The sequence below is a fragment of the Solanum stenotomum genome, unplaced genomic scaffold (genome assembly GCF_019186545.1).
Source record: "Solanum stenotomum isolate F172 unplaced genomic scaffold, ASM1918654v1 scaffold21218, whole genome shotgun sequence".
In the NCBI taxonomy this organism is placed as follows: Eukaryota; Viridiplantae; Streptophyta; class Magnoliopsida; order Solanales; family Solanaceae; genus Solanum; species Solanum stenotomum.
This window is the reverse complement of record NW_026026429.1, coordinates 265,228-283,717: the sequence shown is the minus strand read 5'-3', so window position 1 is coordinate 283,717 and position 18,490 is coordinate 265,228. Positions and strand designations below refer to the sequence as shown.

General features: G+C 31.9%; 1 protein-coding gene and 1 non-coding gene across 2 annotated transcripts; one reads left to right on the top strand and one right to left on the bottom strand.

Moving 5' to 3' along the window:
• Positions 1-4,452: 4,452 nt before the first annotated feature.
• LOC125850956 (small nucleolar RNA snoR114) lies at positions 4,453-4,543 on the bottom strand. The gene has a single exon (XR_007444863.1). It is a non-coding gene; the product is annotated as a small nucleolar RNA snoR114 (small nucleolar RNA).
• Positions 4,544-5,661: 1,118 nt separating this feature from the next.
• LOC125850951 (DNA-directed RNA polymerase II subunit RPB2-like) lies at positions 5,662-13,051 on the top strand. The gene is made up of 25 exons (XM_049530773.1): positions 5,662-6,213; positions 7,082-7,303; positions 7,382-7,669; positions 7,767-7,964; positions 8,045-8,109; positions 8,189-8,275; positions 8,356-8,476; positions 8,558-8,602; positions 8,693-8,830; positions 8,913-8,985; positions 9,072-9,148; positions 9,234-9,341; positions 9,421-9,537; positions 9,651-9,806; positions 9,880-9,984; positions 10,182-10,307; positions 10,510-10,587; positions 10,689-10,784; positions 10,874-10,989; positions 11,071-11,140; positions 11,317-11,370; positions 11,462-11,605; positions 11,775-12,074; positions 12,355-12,777; positions 12,873-13,051. The coding sequence occupies exons 1-25, from the start codon at positions 5,914-5,916 to the stop codon at positions 12,975-12,977; spliced, it is 3,612 nt and encodes a 1,203-aa protein (XP_049386730.1). The 5' UTR covers positions 5,662-5,913; the 3' UTR covers positions 12,978-13,051.
• Positions 13,052-18,490: the final 5,439 nt, after the last annotated feature.

Below are 18,490 nucleotides of genomic sequence, written 5' to 3'. Positions count from 1 at the left end.
TTTCTTGATCATCATCAAATATATAATATTTCTTGTTTTATAAGTTTTTCTTCTATTTCAAGAAATTGTAAAATAATCTTTATTTTGTACTAGAGATTGGAGAGATATAATTATTTATAAGTTTACAAAAATGGTAAAAGGGCTCCACACAAAAAGTGTACAAAATTAGTATTTTTTTTGTGTCAATAAGAAAAAGATACCATAACGTAATAGTGTAAACGTCATGAGATGACTGTTGATTGATTATCTCATCTCTCCTTCTCTCCACTTTCTCTTCCCTTTTTAAATTCTTCATAATCGTCATAGGTTTATTTGATACGTGAGCTAAGTATAATAATTATTTATTAAAAAAAATTAAATTAATTTTATTTTTATGTTAAATTTGAGGTATTAGTTGATTTTAAAATTATTTTATAAGGTGGAATAAAAAAAAAAACTCATGAGATATCCAAATCATTAGATATTCTTGATTATCTTATCCTGCATATTAAATAATTCTTTAAGTAGAGTTATTTTAGGTTTAAAAAATTATCTAAAATGATTGAATCTTTTTTATTTTGTAGTCCACTTGTATTTTATTTTAATTTTCATGTTTTTTTTTCTTACAGAGATCTTCATCTTTACGTATAAAACAATTTCATTTCATTTTTTCTAGATATTACTTGGGAAAATAACCTCTCTTTATCTACAAAATAGATGATAAGATGCTTACATTTTATTCTTCTCAGACTCTCTACGTATGAGATTACACTAAGTAAATTACTATTTTTAAAAAAAAAAAAAAATCATAGTAAAATGAATATTATTTTTATATAACTAGATTTAACTTAACTTGAAAAAAATTCTTTAACTTTTAATATAATTTATACATAAACATTTAACATTTACTTTATTTCCTTAATTTTTAAAAATTCTTTATAAAATAAATTATTTTATAGGTCATGGTGACCCCAAATTGCAGTTACCGACCATTTTAGTAAAGCGAAGCATCAAATAAAAGTAGTATGTGCTGGCTAAATTGTTCACATTAATTCCATCAGGCCTTATTCTGCTCAATGTAAACGAATAACTTCTGTCTTTTTTCTTTAAGACGTAGAGTCGAGATTTTATCGGTAGAATTACAGTAAATATATTATTATTATTGTATTCATTGAATCATCAATGTAAAATAATGCATCATACTTTAATATCATGTAAAGAAATAAATTTTAAGGGTAACAGAATTCAAAGTTTATATACAGAAAATTAAATTATTAGTTATTAACTTATTATTATAAGTTAGTAAAAGTTATACTAACTATATATAGATGGAAATAAAGATAATTTTGTTATCTTGATTATAAAAATGATATGTTTCCAACTTCTTATGTTAGTGCAATATCTATGTAGTAAACATGAAGGGATAAAATAGTGATTTTAGGCTGACTAACAAAAATATATTTTCTAAACTATTAAATGCATGTATAATCTAAATCTTGATACAATTATTAGAAAGTGTATTTATTAATTTTCATTTGATTTCTTAAAGTGTGAATTACTGAGATGAATCATAATATCCAATAAATTAAGTTTCATATTTTTTAACTTATTCATCTCATTAATCATCGATATAAAACTTATTTACTTTAAATTTAAATTCAAAATTTGAATAGTATAATATTAAAAACCTATAAAAAGTAAATTCATCAAATAAAAAATTCTGAATCCGCCTCCGTCCGCCTCAGCCTCTGCCTCCGCCTCCGCATAGAGTTAAAAGACAACTGTAGAAATTTCGGCTATGATCTAAAAGTATATGACGTTCAATCAACGGTCTTTCGTGCTTGGTTCCATTCATCTATTTGTGATTTGGACTTAAAGTGATTTATAACTACGTTACACAATGAAAAGACATAGCTACTTTAATTTTTTTTCCCCTAAAATGATAAATAATCTATTAAAAATTGTTGTCAATTTTGACGTTGTTTTGCATTTTATATTATTTCCTGGTCAGAGTTTGAAATTGTTACAGTAATTTCGATCAAATTTCGAATATATTTCAGGCATTTTTTCCTATTATAAAATGTCTTATTAAATTTACTTTATACGATATCGTTTAACTAAGTTTAATAAATGAAAAAGGACTTTGTTACATTTATCAAAATGTTTTTATTAAAGTTATTTTATTGCTTATTTTTTAGTTGATTTTTTTCATAATAAAATATTAAGTATGACTCAATAAAAGATAAAATGAAGATAGCATCATTAAATAATTGTCAAATAAAAAAATATAATATATTTTTGAAAGAACAAAAAAGAAAAGAAAAAGGTGTATATAAATGTTAGTGGATGGTAGGGCAATTTGGGATCACAAAGTCAACTCATAGCACTACCGTCCGTTCAATTCATTCAGATTTGAGTGAATTAATGATCAAACGTATTTTATTGGCTAAGTATATTAATACATATTTTTGAGATTGTTATTTAATTATAAGTGTTCGCTTTATAATTATTATTTTTTACAAGTTCATTGATTTTGGGCAAAAAGATGGACAGTTGCATCTGAAATGTGGTCTTGTTAAGACCAAACATCATATGATCTCTTGATGTTTAATACGATTTGTTAAAGTAAAAATCGAACATTTTTTTACTAAAGTACAAGTAAAAATTATTTAAACTTTTATGTATATGTCTGATTTTATATTTTTGTCAATAATATTTTTTCATATACGATTGCATCTCATCATACATGGCTGAATGCATGTAAAAAGGGGCTAAAATTTAAAATGCACATCTGATAATAACTTCTTCAAATTTCAACCCTCAATTTAGTCTGACTGACCTACATGAAGAAATGAGTTGAAATAGGTAGAAGCAGAAGCAAAATGAGCTAAGATTTCAACGTATCTGAATGCAGAAGCAGAAGAAGCAAAAAAAAAAAAAAAAAAAAAAAGAAGGATATTTCTACAAAAATTAAAAAAAAATTAAATTCTTAGCTCTCTTCCTTTATTATCAACAAAATAAGTTATTTCGTTTGTTTGTCCTGTTTTAACTTGACACGTAGTTTCGATTTTTTTTTATTTTTAATTTAAACATGTCATGTGAAAAGTTTTCAAATTAAAAAGTTGCTAAAAAGAGAGAATTTTTATTTTTATTTTAAAAAATAAATCAAAAAGTTAAAACAAAACAAATTAATTAGGGAAAAAGGAAAAATATACCCTGAACTATCGTAAATGGTATGCAGATACCCTCCGTCATACTTTTGGGACATTGGTGCCCATGTCGTCCAAAAACTAGAGCATATATGCCCCCTCTCTCTAGCAGAAAACTAAATAGGGACACGTGACACAATCTTATCCGTCGATTCGATATTTAATAAATGTCGGGTCGGTGGATAAGATTATGACACATATATGTCCGTTAGAATAAAGAGTATATATGCTCTAGTTTTTGGATGACAAGGACATCAATGTCCCAAAAATATGACGGAAGATATCTGCATACTATTTAATATAATTTGGAAATATATTTTCTCCTTTTAAACGGAAAGAATAAATTTATTTGAGGTCAATTATTTTCCTTGTGCATGTTTCCACCCTTTGCAAAAGTTTTGCGGCTTGACTTTGTTGGTCCCCTTAATAATTGATTTCTACGCTCTTAATTTTTATTTTTTTTTACTTTTAATGAAACAAAATAATTACAATTAGGAATAAAGTTTTCATTTATTCTATTCTGATTAGAAGCTTCTTTTAAATTTTTGTTTTTTATGGAAGCGAGGTTGTTGAAGGTTTTTTAAAATTAATGTTTTAATTTCATAATAGTAAGAGATTGTAAGATCTTCGTGTATTTGATGAATCTCTTAGATTTAGATTTATTTGTAAAATTACATTAAATATGTTATTGTTATTGAAATGGAACAACGATATCACAACAAATATACTGATTGTTGATGGGACAATGCATTATTCAACTAATTAATTCAACGATATACAAAATTTTCACTAGGAGACTTTAAAATATGAAGAACAAATATATGAATTGTTGATGGGACAATGCAATATTCTACGATATACAAAAATTCACTAAGATAGTTCAAAATATGAAGAAGTAAACATAAGCATTACCCTCACTCAGAACAATATGCTCTTGGGAAACATGAAGCACAATCAACCTCTCTACCTTAAGACTTCTAACATGGTTGATTCTAGATAGAGCACAAACGATTATATATTGATTGTTGACGGGATAATGCAATATTCAACTAATTAATTTTACGATATATAAAATTTTACCGAGAGAGTTCAAAATATGAAGAAGTATTGAATATAAACCGATTTAACAAAAAAATACGATTATATATTGATTGTTGACGGAATAATGCAATATTCAACTAATAAATTTTACGATATATAAAATTTTAGTAAGAGAGTTCAAAATATGAAGAAGTAGCGAACATAAATCGATTTAACAAAAAAAGAGCTCAGATGCACTATTTGTCATCATATATAATTAGATGAATGCGACGACCCATCGTTCACAATTTAGTGCAAATGTAACATCATTGCTCTTCAATGCACCAGCAGTGAATCGAACCCGGGTCTATACCCTGGCAGGGTACTATTCTACCACTAGACCACTGGTGCAACTTATCCATAAAACTACAATTAATTTTATTTGATTTGCAATATTTGAATTTGAGCTTTAGAAGAAGTAAACCAGAAAAATGAATTTTGAAACCATGAGCATGCCACACAATGAAGGAAGAACTAGAAATTTAATATACTATCAACATTTTATTCATATTAGACTATTGTTTTGACAAATGATATAGGAAGTCGTCTCAAACTCTTGTTCGAGTATGAAACTCTTAATAAAAAATTGAAAGCAGTGTTAAAAACACCCCAAATTTAGCAAGAATTTAGATATGTATTTCACTTGTATTGCAAGATTAGGAGTGTAGTTAAGTTTAATTAATCAAGTTAAGAGGTATTTTTAATGAGTAAATTTTAGGTTTAACAAACATAAAAATCATATTTGTATGTTATAGCTATAGTTTGTATAATTGCACTCCATAGCAAACTTGTTTGCTATGACTATTAATCTGTATATTTCGGTATACATATACATAAAAAATATGTATTTGGGTCTATTTGTTTATTTCGGTATATAAATGGGTCCTGTATTTGTATATTTCGATATAAAAATGGGTTCTGCAATTATTTTTTATACAACACATATATGTATACTGAATGAGTATATTTATATATTTCGGTATACAAATGGAATGACAAAAAACATAGAATGTTTGCTGCGAATTACAAATAAAAGAAACCATTACTATATCATTTAATTTGAATTAATAGTTTGTAATTTCATACAATTTTCCCATTTTTGATACCGAGTTTCAATTATATTATGATTAAGCCTTATTTTATATATATATATATATATATATATATATATATATATATATATATTAAAAAAACACTTGTCACTTATTTATTTGATGTGAATAAACACTATGCATAACAACTATATATTCCGATTTTGTTGAGATAAGTTCGTTCATTATATATTTTTGCTGAGTAACAGATTTTTTTCGCCTATGAATCCTCCATAGCTATAGAACTGTTACTCCTTCCATTTCTCTGACCTTATATCTAACTCTATCTTCTTCTTCTCCGCAAATATTGAAAAACCTAAATTCTGAAAACTCTCAGTTTCAGTTCTGCATTTTCTCGGAGAAGCAACAATGGAGTATTTCACCTAAAGCTCAAATTTCTACGTAAATCGGACAATTTCTCGTCAAGTATTAGGGTTTAATTTCCCCCAAAACGTTAACCGGAGAATAATCGAGGAATTATAAGAATTAATTGAGTAATTAGAAACAAAATTAGATCGTATGTTTGTTGAAATCAATATTGTTATACTGGAATTATGATGTATGGAGATAATGAATATGTTGATGATAGAGATATGATGCAAGTAGAAGACGAAGGAGGAGAAGGAAGAGGTGATGTTGATGAAGATGAAGATGAGTCACAGGAGATAACTCAGGACGATGCATGGGCTGTTATTAGTTCATATTTTGAAGAAAAAGGACTTGTGAGGCAACAATTGGATTCGTTTGATGAGTTTATACAGAATACAATGCAGGAAATTGTTGATGAAACTGCTGATATTGAAATTCGACCTGAATCTCAGCATAATCCCAGTCGTCAACCTGATTTCGTTGAGGTTTTTTTGTTCACACTCTTTAAGTTCGTTTCTTAATGGTGCTTATTTTTGCAGTGTTCTGTGGATTTCCTGCGGGATAGGCTTAGTGGTCGTACTTGTACCCGTTTTCTTATCAGTAGTATTAGCAGTATTGTCGTAGTTCTTTGATTTCAATTATCACTTGTGCTTTAGTGATGCATTACACTGAGTACATTGAGTATGTTGTTATTGGATTTGTAGTACGATTGTGCTTAATGTTGGTTTAGTTGCATCTCTATAAGCAAATTAGAGAATAATAGCTTCATCGAATTGATTAATTTGTTCTAAACAACTGAAATCAAATCGTGAATATTGGTATTTGACATTTAGGTTGCATTTAATTTTATGATACAACAGCAGCACCTGAATCTCAAGCTAGTTGTGGTTGATTAAGTGATTTTTTAGCTCCATTTCATTCCACTACTCAATAGAGATTCTCTACACCTAGCTTATACCTATCATTACACTATCATACAATGTCTACTAACATAGAAAACTCGTGTCGATTACTAGATCTAATGCAAGTGTATTAGCATTAACAATAAGTCCTTGATTGATTGGTATTGCCTATACTTATAGTTTGCTTCCATTATTAATTTACTCTCGGACGTAATATCTTAAATTGGGAAGGATGAAATGAGGAGAGTAAAGAAACAAATTACTCTTTCACTTTACCTGTATATACTTTTCTTTTCCAAATTTTGATCTGGATAGGCACTCATGAATGGTAATAAATTTTAAAAATTTACTTTCTGTTTTCTTACCATGTTATAATTCTGTAAATTTTAGTCTCACATTACTCTTTGATGTTAAAATGATGATTTAAGTGTTTTTGGTTCTAATTTTGCAGACAATCTATAAGATTAAGTTTACTCAGATATACTTGAGTAGACCTATGATGACAGAGTCTGATGGAGAGACTAATACTTTGTTTCCAAAGGCTGCAAGGTTAAGAAACTTAACATACTCTTCCCCGCTATACGTTGATGTGAAGAAGGAAGTAATAAAGAAAGGTCATGACTATGAAGAAGTGACAGAAAATCAGGAATTTACCAAAGTTTTCATTGGAAAGGTAGCAAAATGTGGATGCATCAACTGATGGTGTTAATATTTTTTTTATTTGAAGATCCTTTAATGCTTTGAATTTCAGGTTCCTATAATGCTTCGATCAAGCTACTGCAGCTTGTATAACCTATCGGAGAAAGATTTAACAGAGTTGGGAGAGTGCCCGTATGATCAAGGTGGATACTTCATAGTCAATGGGAGTGAGAAAGTTCTGATTGCACAGGAAAAAATGAGCAATAATCATGTCTATGTATTCAAGAAAAGACAACCAAACAAGTATGCTTATGTGGCAGAAGTTCGGTCTATATCCGAGGGCCAAAACAAGGCACCTAGTGGCATGTTTGTTAGGATGCTTTCTAGGTCTAATTCTAAGGTTGTAAAACTTAACTCATTTCAAGAATAGTTAGGTGCTTGTTGCCATAATTCAATTTGCTTTAGTTCTTAAGGAACTTTTCTCTGTTTTGTGACAGGGGGCGTATGGCCAATATATTCGTGCCACTCTCCCATACATACGGGCTGAAATTCCAATTATAGTTGTCTTCAGGGCATTAGGATTTGTAGCTGACAAGGATATATTGGCGCATATTTGTTATGATTTTGCTGACACTCAGATGATGGAATTACTTCGCCCTTCCTTGGAAGAAGCTTTCGTGATTCAAAATCAGCAGGTGGTGTTCTAGTTTTGTTGAGTTCTCGTGATAGTATTTTGTCATTTTAACTTAACTATTTATCTTATATATTTTGGTAGGTGGCACTTGACTATATTGGCAAAAGAGGATCTACTGTTGGTTTCACAAGAGAAAAGAGAATCAAGTTGGGAAATTCTTGATATTCAGTGCTGAAGCTTTTGTGTTTCTCGGTTTCTTAGAAGAACTGTTCATCTGTATTGCAGGTATGCCAAAGAGATTCTCCAAAGGGAAATGCTTCCACATGTTGGTACTAGAGAATATTGTGAAACTAAGAAAGCCTTCTATTTTGGGTGAGACTATGATCCTGGATTTGGAATTTGCAAAAATTGTTAAATAATTAATGACAGATAGTTGCATTCTTTTTTACCAGCTACATCATCCATCGTCTTTTACTCTGTGTACTGGGACGGAGGCCTGAAGATGATAGGGATCATTATGGAAACAAAAGACTGGATCTTGCTGGCCCTTTACTTGGTGGCTTATTCCGAATGGTCTGCAGTTTGTTGTAAATGTTTTGGTTGGACAAGCTAAGGAGAAGTTTCTACTTATAATAAATGTTAATATTTACGCAGCTATTCAGGAAGCTAACAAGGGATGTGAGATCCTATGTTCAAAAGGTTACTATCTTAGCTCCTTTTTGTGCTCTATCTATTTGCATATATGGAGCTTCTGTGAAATAAAGCAATCTACTTTTGTGGGCGAGCCAGTGTGTTGACGGTGGAAAGGATGTGAATTTGCAATTTGCCATTAAAGCAAAAACAATTACAAGTGGACTTAAGTATTCTCTTGCTACTGGGAACTGGGGACAAGCAAATGCTGCTGGTACCAGGGCAGGAGTTTCACAGGTGAGCTAATACTACTTGTATATACTTATTTTCTTTTTCATCGTTTCTCTTCTTACATTATTGTGTACATATGCTTACACAGGTTTTGAATCGTTTGACATTTGCATCTACTCTTTCTCACTTGCGTAGATTGAACTCACCAATAGGGCGGGAGGGTAATTTTCTCTTGCTCTTAGAATTGACTTCATTTGTTCCTTTTGGTAGTTTCTTTGTCATCAATGTTGTATACCTTGGTAACCAGGTAAATTGGCAAAACCTAGACAGCTTCATAATTCTCATTGGGGAATGATGTGTCCAGCAGAAACGCCCGAAGGACAAGTAACATAATACACGACACTCATTTATTGATTAAGTTTGCATGATTTTATGAATATTACAACATTTTGTCTGCTGCTGATGTTAGGCATGTGGACTGGTAAAGAATCTTGCTTTAATGGTGTATATAACAGTAGGATCAGCAGCAAATCCAATTTTGGAGTTTCTAGAAGAGTGGAGTACAGAAAATTTTGAGGTGTGCACTTCCTGGAAGATGCTCATGGATCTCAAAGTTCTAAATTTTGTGACAAGCTTATGACACTCTTTAACTTTAGGAAATATCTCCAGCGGTTATTCCCCAATCTACCAAGATTTTTGTAAATGGTTGTTGGGTTGGCATTCATCGTAATCCAGATCTGTTGGTTAGGACACTGAGACAGCTGAGGAGACAGGTTAATACCACACAAATTTCTTCCCTTTCTGATGTCAACATACTCTCGATTGATTGTTCCTGTAAGTTCTAGATATTTGAGTTACGAGAATTTTGACATTTGTTCTCTTTTAGGTTGATGTTAATACTGAAGTTGGAGTTGTCCGCAATATAAATCTGAAGGAACTGAGGCTGTATACAGATTATGGACGTTGTAGTAGGCCGTTATTCATAGTGGATAAAAAGAGATTGAGGATAAAGAAGAAGGTTATTGTCGCACTGCAAATGAGGGTATATACTGTTTAACAAGATTGATACATTCTATATTTGTTAGTCCAATTGATCTTGCTTGTGCTGATTTCAGGAGTCAACTGAAGATTCTGGCTGGCATGATCTTGTGGCGAAAGGATATATTGAGTATGTTGATACTGAGGAGGAAGAGACTACAATGATCGCAATGACCATAAATGTAAGAAGTCATGAACTACATCTAGCTATACAACGTATTATTCCTAGTACTGACCAAAAAAAATGTTGCTGCCCTTCTTCGTTGAAGCTTAATCATCCATTTCTTGAGTTTTATGTTCTTCTAATTCAGGAAGAGATAGAGTTAGTGTACTCAGACTCAGAATTTCTTTAAAACTATTTTCATGTTTAATGTTTTAGGATCTTACAAATTCAAGGCTGAACCCAGATGAGGCTTATGCGGAGACCTACACACACTGTGAAATCCATCCATCTTTGATATTGGGAGTGTGCGCTTCAATCATACCATTTCCAGATCATAACCAGGTGAATCAATATGTTTTGTGAGTCCCTTCGGGTACATTTGATAAAAATAAGTTACTGTATTTTATGTTATGTCTTCGATACATATTTAGTCAAGTCTGTACACCATCTTAATCTACATTCCTTCTCAAATAGTATCTGATTTCCTCTATTAAACCCTTCCATTGGCTTCTGCTTTATTGTCTTTAATTTTGACATGTTGCAGTCCCCTCGTAACACATATCAATCCGCTATGGGAAAGCAAGCAATGGGGATTTATGTCACCAATTACCAATTTCGGATGGTAGGCTATGTTTTCTCTGTTCTGCGAGCTTTCCTTTGTTCTTCAGGCACTTTCCAGAATTAAGTGTTCGCGTTCTTGATTATTTCTGATTTAAATAACAGGATACATTGGCCTATGTACTGTATTATCCACAAAAGCCTCTTGTTACTACGCGAGCTATGGAGCATTTGCATTTCAGGCAGCTTCCAGCTGGCATTGTAATTAAACACCAGCTTATTGCTTGTTTTCATTCTTAACTTTCTTGCTTTCTAGTGATAATAATCTTTTCCTGTTGGATTTGCAAAAGAATGCCATTGTTGCCATTACCTGCTATTCTGGCTATAACCAAGAAGATTCTGTCATCATGAATCAATCTTCAATTGACCGTGGCTTCTTCCGCTCTCTATTTTTCCGTTCATATAGGTATGTAAGCTTCATTTCTACTTCATATTATCTGCTGTTTCTTCCTCTGATCAAGCTCCTGTCTCCCTTTACCGTCAATAGGGATGAAGAGAAAAAGATGGGAACGCTTGTTAAAGAGGATTTTGGGCGTCCTGATAGAGAAAATACCATGGTTGGTTCTTTATTTTGGTCACTCTCTTCCTCCCCATCCTATCCCTTGTTCTAAGGACATTATTTACGACAAATGAAGAAAAGAAATAAACAATAAAGATAATAGGTGTGTTTTTTATTAGAGTAAATCTATCTTCTACTTGTATAATGTTGGATTATGGCTGTTATTTCTTGCAGGGAATGCGACATGGAAATTACGATAAATTAGAAGATGATGGATTTGCACCTCCTGTTAGTATTACTATCAAACACGAATTCATCATTCTGATTCACTAATATGTGCTTGAAATTTTAATCACTGGTAAGTTCTTACTGATGCCAGGGAACAAGAGTTTCTGGTGATGATGTCATTATTGGAAAGACCACACCTATTTCTCAAGATGAGGCTCAAGGACAATCTGCAAGATACACGCGCAAAGACCATAGTACCAGTCTACGACATAGTGAAACTGGAATTGTGGATCAGGTCCTCCTGCTAGTTATTTGTGCTTCAATTTTTCCTATCTCTTCCACAATTAGGGGAACTCATCTCTGAACGAGAATTCTTTTTTTCACATTTCTTGTTTGCCATTTTATTTCAACTTTAATCATTTGTTAACTGTCTTGTTGATAAGTTGTTTCCTTGCTTTCTATAGGTTCTTTTGACAACAAATGCAGATGGATTGAGATTTGTCAAAATAAGGATGAGATCTGTCAGAATTCCACAGATTGGAGACAAATTCAGCAGCCGGCATGGACAGAAAGGAACCATTGGAATGACTTATACACAAGAAGACATGCCATGGTCCGCTGAAGGCATCACCCCAGATATTATTGTGAATCCACATGCTATCCCTTCTCGTATGACAATAGGTCAGCTAGTTGAGTGCATCATGGGGAAGGTTGCTTCTCACATTGGAAGGGAAGGAGATGCTACCCCTTTCACTGATGTTACTGTAAGTTCAGGAAGTCTCTTCTGGAAAATAAACATTCATATAATTGTAAAAGCAATTGAGACAATACAAATCTTCAAATTTATATAATAAATGAGACGAAAACTGTCTTTGAGTTAATACATTTCTAGATGAAAAAATGTACCAGGAGGTTCCTGAACTACTGGTTTATCAAATTCTGTTAGGGGTTAATACTAATTCATGACTATGAGATGCCAATCTCTTAAAAGTTTTTTGATTATATGGGCAAATTGAATATGAATTAACCATTCAATACTTTCAGGTGGATAGTATCAGCAAAACTCTACTCCAGTGTGGCTATCAGATGCGTGGTTTTGAGAGAATGTATAATGGTCATACAGGTCGTATACTAAGTGCAATGATATTCTTGGGGCCAACTTACTACCAGAGACTGAAGCACATGGTGGATGACAAGATCCATTCTCGTGGCCGTGGTCCTGTGCAGATTCTCACTAGGCAGCCTGCTGAAGGGAGATCTCGCGATGGAGGACTACGATTTGGGGAGATGGAACGTGACTGTATGATAGCTCATGGTGCTGCACACTTCCTTAAAGAGAGACTGTTTGATCAAAGTGATGCTTACAGAGTTCACGTATGCCAGCAATGTGGTTTAATGGCTATTGCTAATCTGAAAAAGATGTCATTCGAGTGCAGATCTTGTAGGAATAAAACTGACAATGTTCAGGTACAATCCCTCCTCATCTTCCTGCACCACTTGTTTAACTGCAATATCCATATTGTTAAAGATCGTAAAACTTAAAATGTTTTCTGAATGTGTAGGTGTATATTCCCTATGCCTGCAAGCTTCTGATTCAAGAGCTCATGTCAATGGCAATTGCCCCAAGAATGCTTACAAAGGAATTGAAACCATCAAATGGAAAGTAAGCATCCTGACAGCACCACTTGTTTCAGACTCCGGTTCTTCACTTGGTCATTACACGTCTATCTACTGGACTAAAAATAAAGATGTTTCAGACTCCAAACTCGTTCCTATTGTTTGCAATAGCTTGTGCTTCTACGTTAAAGAGGATGGAAATTAGTTGAACCTGTGACTTAGGCGAAATACTCTTATTGTTTGGTTATAACATCAGACTGGTTTTGACCAGCTTCAAGTGAAATGCAATTCGACTTCAAAATGCTAACTTTTTTTTCTAAATTTCAACCAAATCTATGTCCAAATGCCTGATTATTGCCTTTTTTTGATTGTCTGATCTTCACAAGAGTAATAAGAATGTAGGATGCAGACAGACAGACATGTTATATTAAAGGCTATACTTATAAGACAGAACAGAGAAGTATCCATTTATAGGGAACTGAATGCATTACTAAAAAAAGTGAACAGAAGGATAACAATAAGATAACAGCAAAATAAGGGTATCAAGATAGAAGCTTTGTTAAGCAAAGACGGACTATTTTTTACTAGAACATAAAAATAACATCTTGATCATCAACTTGCTCAATATGAAATAGAATCCAGCTTGTCCAGTGTCTTCTCAAGATATTCTTTAAGGCTACGAATTGCTATCTTAAGCTCCTCCACATTTTCCAACAATTCATCTCTTAACAACTGAGAAAAACTGCATTCAGCATTGCAGTGCTGCAAAAATTAACTGAATATTAGTATAACAAGACTATATTCCCAAGTACAACTAACAACTCTATCAAGAAGCTGCAGCCAAATAAAACACACAAAAAAGGAAATGTACCATAGGACATGCAAAATAAACTTGATTCCCAGTTGCTCGAGGAACTGAGCCTTGGAGCACATCCAGTAATTCGTTGAGGTTGGATGGTATATCAGTAACTTTATCCTCTGTAGCTGGAGAAACTGTTCCAGTTTCATTGGAGTCTGACAGTCCAATGTTTTCAGCAGATGCAGCATTTTCCTTTAGAAGTTCATTTGATGATGGCGGGGATAAAACATCTGGTAATTCAGAGACTAGTTGAGCAGCATCATTCATTCCTTCAACTGCCTCAGTAGATTGATCATGGATCATGACATTGTTTTCTTCTTCCTTAATACTCTCATTGGACATCACGTTCACGGAGACTAATGGAGCAGCGTCTTTCTTTACCTCATGAGGTTCAACATCAGACTCTACACTTCCAACAATGCAACTGGAATTCTGAGACACAATCATTACATCTTTCGAAATTTCTTTATCTTGATCATTTGTATTAACATTCAACAAAGACTCTTCATTTCCTTCAATAACATTCTCCATCACAGAATCATCCTTAAACACATCAGCAACTACTCCTATATTGCGCTTGCCAACAGTATCTGCTTCCAATACTTCGACATCAGTCACCTCACCAGGCAGGGCAACAAGTACATCCCTAAAAAAAGAATCCTCTATCTTTATCATAGTCCAAAGTAGTATTATCATTATCAAAAAATAGATGATGGTACCTTTCAAGAATATAATCAGACGTCATGTCATCAGACAATAGATCAAACATATTTTCAGCTGTCCCAAACAATAGATCTGCTTCCTTAGTATCATTGCACACAGCTACACAAGATTCATTTCTTTGCAAATTTTCACCAGATTTGACGTTTTCCATAATGCAACCAGCATTGTTAAACAAAACAGGATCATCATTTGACACTAAAATGTCCTCATTTAATGTAACATCCAATAAGGGCACTTCATTTTTTTCTTGAACACCATTAGAATTATCAGCAACTTCTTCAATTGTGTTCAAATCAATCGATTTCATCAACTTCACAGGAACTGTTGTTAACAAGGCATGAAAAAAAAATCAGAAACAAGAATCACACAAACTAGAATATGTTGCAAGACTAAATTATCTAAGTTCTAAAATTAGAACAGATAAAAAAATGTACCATCAGTTTCTTTTGCCTGTGCCTTAAATTCATTAGGAACATCTACTATTATATTCTTGTCTTTGTCAAATTCCTTGTCAACAGAAGTTGCGTCATGCCAAACAGCCCCTTTAGCCAATTCTTCAATTGGTATAGTCACTTTGACAACAGAAACTGTAGTAAACTCTGCATGAAAGAAAAAAAAATCACATCAACTAGAATTTGTTGCAAGAGTTATTCAAAATTGTACTACAAAATCTGTATTGTTTATTTAATTCATGTCTAGTTAAGATTCGTAATCGTGTTCATATAGGAACACACATTCTAGTTTCTAGTTTCATATCTTATAAAGAACAAAATAATTACCATCACTTTGTTTTGCTTCATTCTTCCTCTTGGCAGCTCTCCTCTTTTTTGGACCAGATGGCATTTTTGTTTCTAATTTTTCTCACAATTTATTTTAGATTAGTATAAAATGAAAAAATTTTAGTAGAATAATAAAAGGAATTAGAAAGGGTGTTGTGTATATATAGGTATAATTATAATAAGTCTCTTAAAATTCTGTGACTGTTTTAGTTGAACTAATTAAATAAGGACTAATTCATGAATGGTTGATTGCACTTCCCATTAAACATAATTAAAGTGTAATTTTCCTTATTCCCTAAAATTGTTGGGAATATAGAAAAAAAAGTAGGCGATGCAAATGACTTGAATGAACAAAAAATTGATTATACAAATATAATCTACAAAAAAAAAAATAGAAACGTGAAGTAGAAATTTGTAGTCGGCTACTTTTTGGGTGCACATTAGGTAAATCTACTTTTGTGTAATGACTAACAAGGGAAATCGATTTTTGACCTTCTTTATATAAGTACCTTATGCACCAATTCAATCATCCTTATGGAGTTATGGTTATAATTTAATTCTTGCTAATGAGTTCTGTGAGAATTGTCTTTTCTTTACATTTCTAGGCTTAAAGTGAACAGTTTTCTTTAAAATTTTAAGACAAAATAAAGATATATTGAAATGTTTATGCTTTTTCATCATAGTATCTTTTTGAGTGCTTTCCTTTGTGTGTGAGTTACAAGGAGGACTTTACGTTTTTGGCATTTGAATTTGGTGTCTTTTATCATTTACATTTATTTTCTAATAATTACGATGATAATTGTTTTGTCATTATAAATTTTTAAAAGTTAATACTTTAGATAATGCTAAACAATACACTCGATGAAGAGAAAGTGCAATTAAACATCATTTGTTTACATTTAATAAAGATTTGTATCTGAATAGTTTAAAGTTTAGACGTTAGACCATTAAATGTATTTATTTTTATCAAAATGAACACCCTTTATCATACATTAATAACCATTCAAATTAAGTGAAATATATTAAAAACTAAAATGAACATATTTATTATATATTAAGGACCATTTCAATCAAATGAAAAACATTAGGAACCAAAATAAAGTATTACTAATACATTAAGGACTATTTTAGTCATTTTCTTTGCGAAACTATGGCGAAAATTTACGAATTTCTGTTGTGAAAATGAGAGAGAGAGTGTGTTATTGTAATAATTTTATGAAGATTTGAATTCAAGAGAGTTTATATTTTGATGATTTACAGTAACGTTTGAATTGACTTAAAAATTAATTAAATCTACTTTTAAGTCAATTTTTTACTTTTGGAAGTGTTTGACAAATATAAAAATAACTTAAAATAAACTATAAACCAAAAGTAGGTCTCCTCTTACTTTTTTACTTTTTTTATTTAAAAATATTTTAAGTTTGATTTTTTTATTTTTGACTTAAAAATTACTACTTGAAACTGTTTGTACTTTTTGGTATTCTATTTTTTCTTTTGTATTTTTTTTTAATTTAAATTTGTCTTCTAGGCTAGTTTGGATGGAACCATTGACGCATTATTTTCCATGAGGTCCATTCAAATTTGGCTGTTAGTTTTGCTTAGTTTGATGTTGCATTTTGTCTATAAATAATTGTAAGTGGTGCGTGTATAGTGGTTTGAGATTTTTTCTGTCTCGTCTTATTCGATTGTTTGTATTTTTTTATTTTTTATTTTAAAAAAAAACATTCTGTTTCTTTTTTCACTTCATATTATCATATATCGACATCTTTTTTTTATTGGTAAATACTAAATAAATTTATCACCAAAAGTAGTCTCATCACTCGGTCAAAATACCCGTCACACCTCTATTAGTAAAATATCTCACAATTACATTCTCCTTTACAAAATACTCCGTTGGTTTATCTAGAATTAATTTGACCAACTTTCAAATATTAATTTGAAATTTTCAAAATTAAAATATATATTGTCAAAAATTATATAGAAAATATTATATTGCAAGTTTTCTTATATCTTAAAATGTTGATAAAAAGTTGAGATAGCTTAACCTCTAAAAAAGGAAATTTGTAACAATTAAAAAGGAACGGAGAGAGTACATCTTTACTCAGAGGCGGAACTAGGTGGGGTTTCATGGGTTCGGACAAACCCGGTAGCTTTTCCGTAGACCTTGTAGTTGTACTAGAAAATTACTTAAATATGTATGTATATTAATTTGTGAACCCTAACAATATCGATTGATAGTTCTAAAAAAATGTCATGAAGAAATTGTGTTAACAAGAAATAAATTGCAATTTCTGGGTAACCCGAGAAACACGTATAGAGTATACTCCTCAAGTCAACAAAAAGCAATTTAATTACTTCATCAAAAATTTGTGTCTCTAATTATTGATCTGAATTTCATTACAACTCATGGAAGGTGTAGCTTTAGTACTTTCACTTCTCCTTGTTGTTGTTAATTTAGATGGATTTTCTTGTGTTTATTCAGGAAGTCATTGCATTGAGAGTGAAAAAAATGCTCTTATTAAGTTCCGCCAAGGTTTCAAGAATCCGTCACGAAGTATGTTATCTTGGATGTTTGACGAAAACTGCTGCAGCTGGAAAGGTGTTGAATGTGACAACAAAACCGGGCACGTGATCACTCTTGATCTACATAAACAATTCTTGCAAGGTGAGTTCAGGAATTCTTTACTTGGTTTGCCTTATTTAAGGCACTTAGACATGAGCCACATTGATTTCCTCAGGGAACGGATTCCTGAGTTTATTTCCAGTTTTAAGGACCTGGAGTATCTCAATTTGTCTAAAACGAATTTTAGGGGAATGATTCCTGAACATCTTGGGAATCTGTCGCGGTTGCAGTTTCTTGATCTGAGTGGTGATTTTTCACTCCGGGTTAATAACCTTGAATGGATTCACTCCCTCTTCTCTATGAAGATTCTTGATTTGAATGGTGTTGACATGAGAAGCGCGGAAAACTGGCTACATGACATCAATTTGTTAAGTTCTCTCTCTGAATTACGTTTGTCTGCTTGTCAGCTTACTACATTTCCTGAATTGCTTCCGACTTCTGTGAATTTCACATCCCTTCGGATTCTTGATCTTTCATTAAACTATTTTAATACTAGGATTCCTAGCTGGTTGTTCAACACAAGCCACAATCTTGTTTACCTTAATCTTTCGAGAAGTGAGCTGAACGGTTCACTTCCAA

Bases quoted from the DNA above. Each gene is read 5' to 3' on its own strand.
- LOC125850951 (XM_049530773.1), top strand. From the start codon at position 5,914: ATGATGTATGGAGATAATGAATATGTTGATGATAGAGATATGATGCAA. The intron at 9,807-9,879 runs GTATATACTGTT...TGCTGATTTCAG, and splicing joins TTGTCGCACTGCAAATGAGG to GAGTCAACTGAAGATTCTGG. The intron at 11,141-11,316 runs GTTGGTTCTTTA...TATTTCTTGCAG, and splicing joins CTGATAGAGAAAATACCATG to GGAATGCGACATGGAAATTA.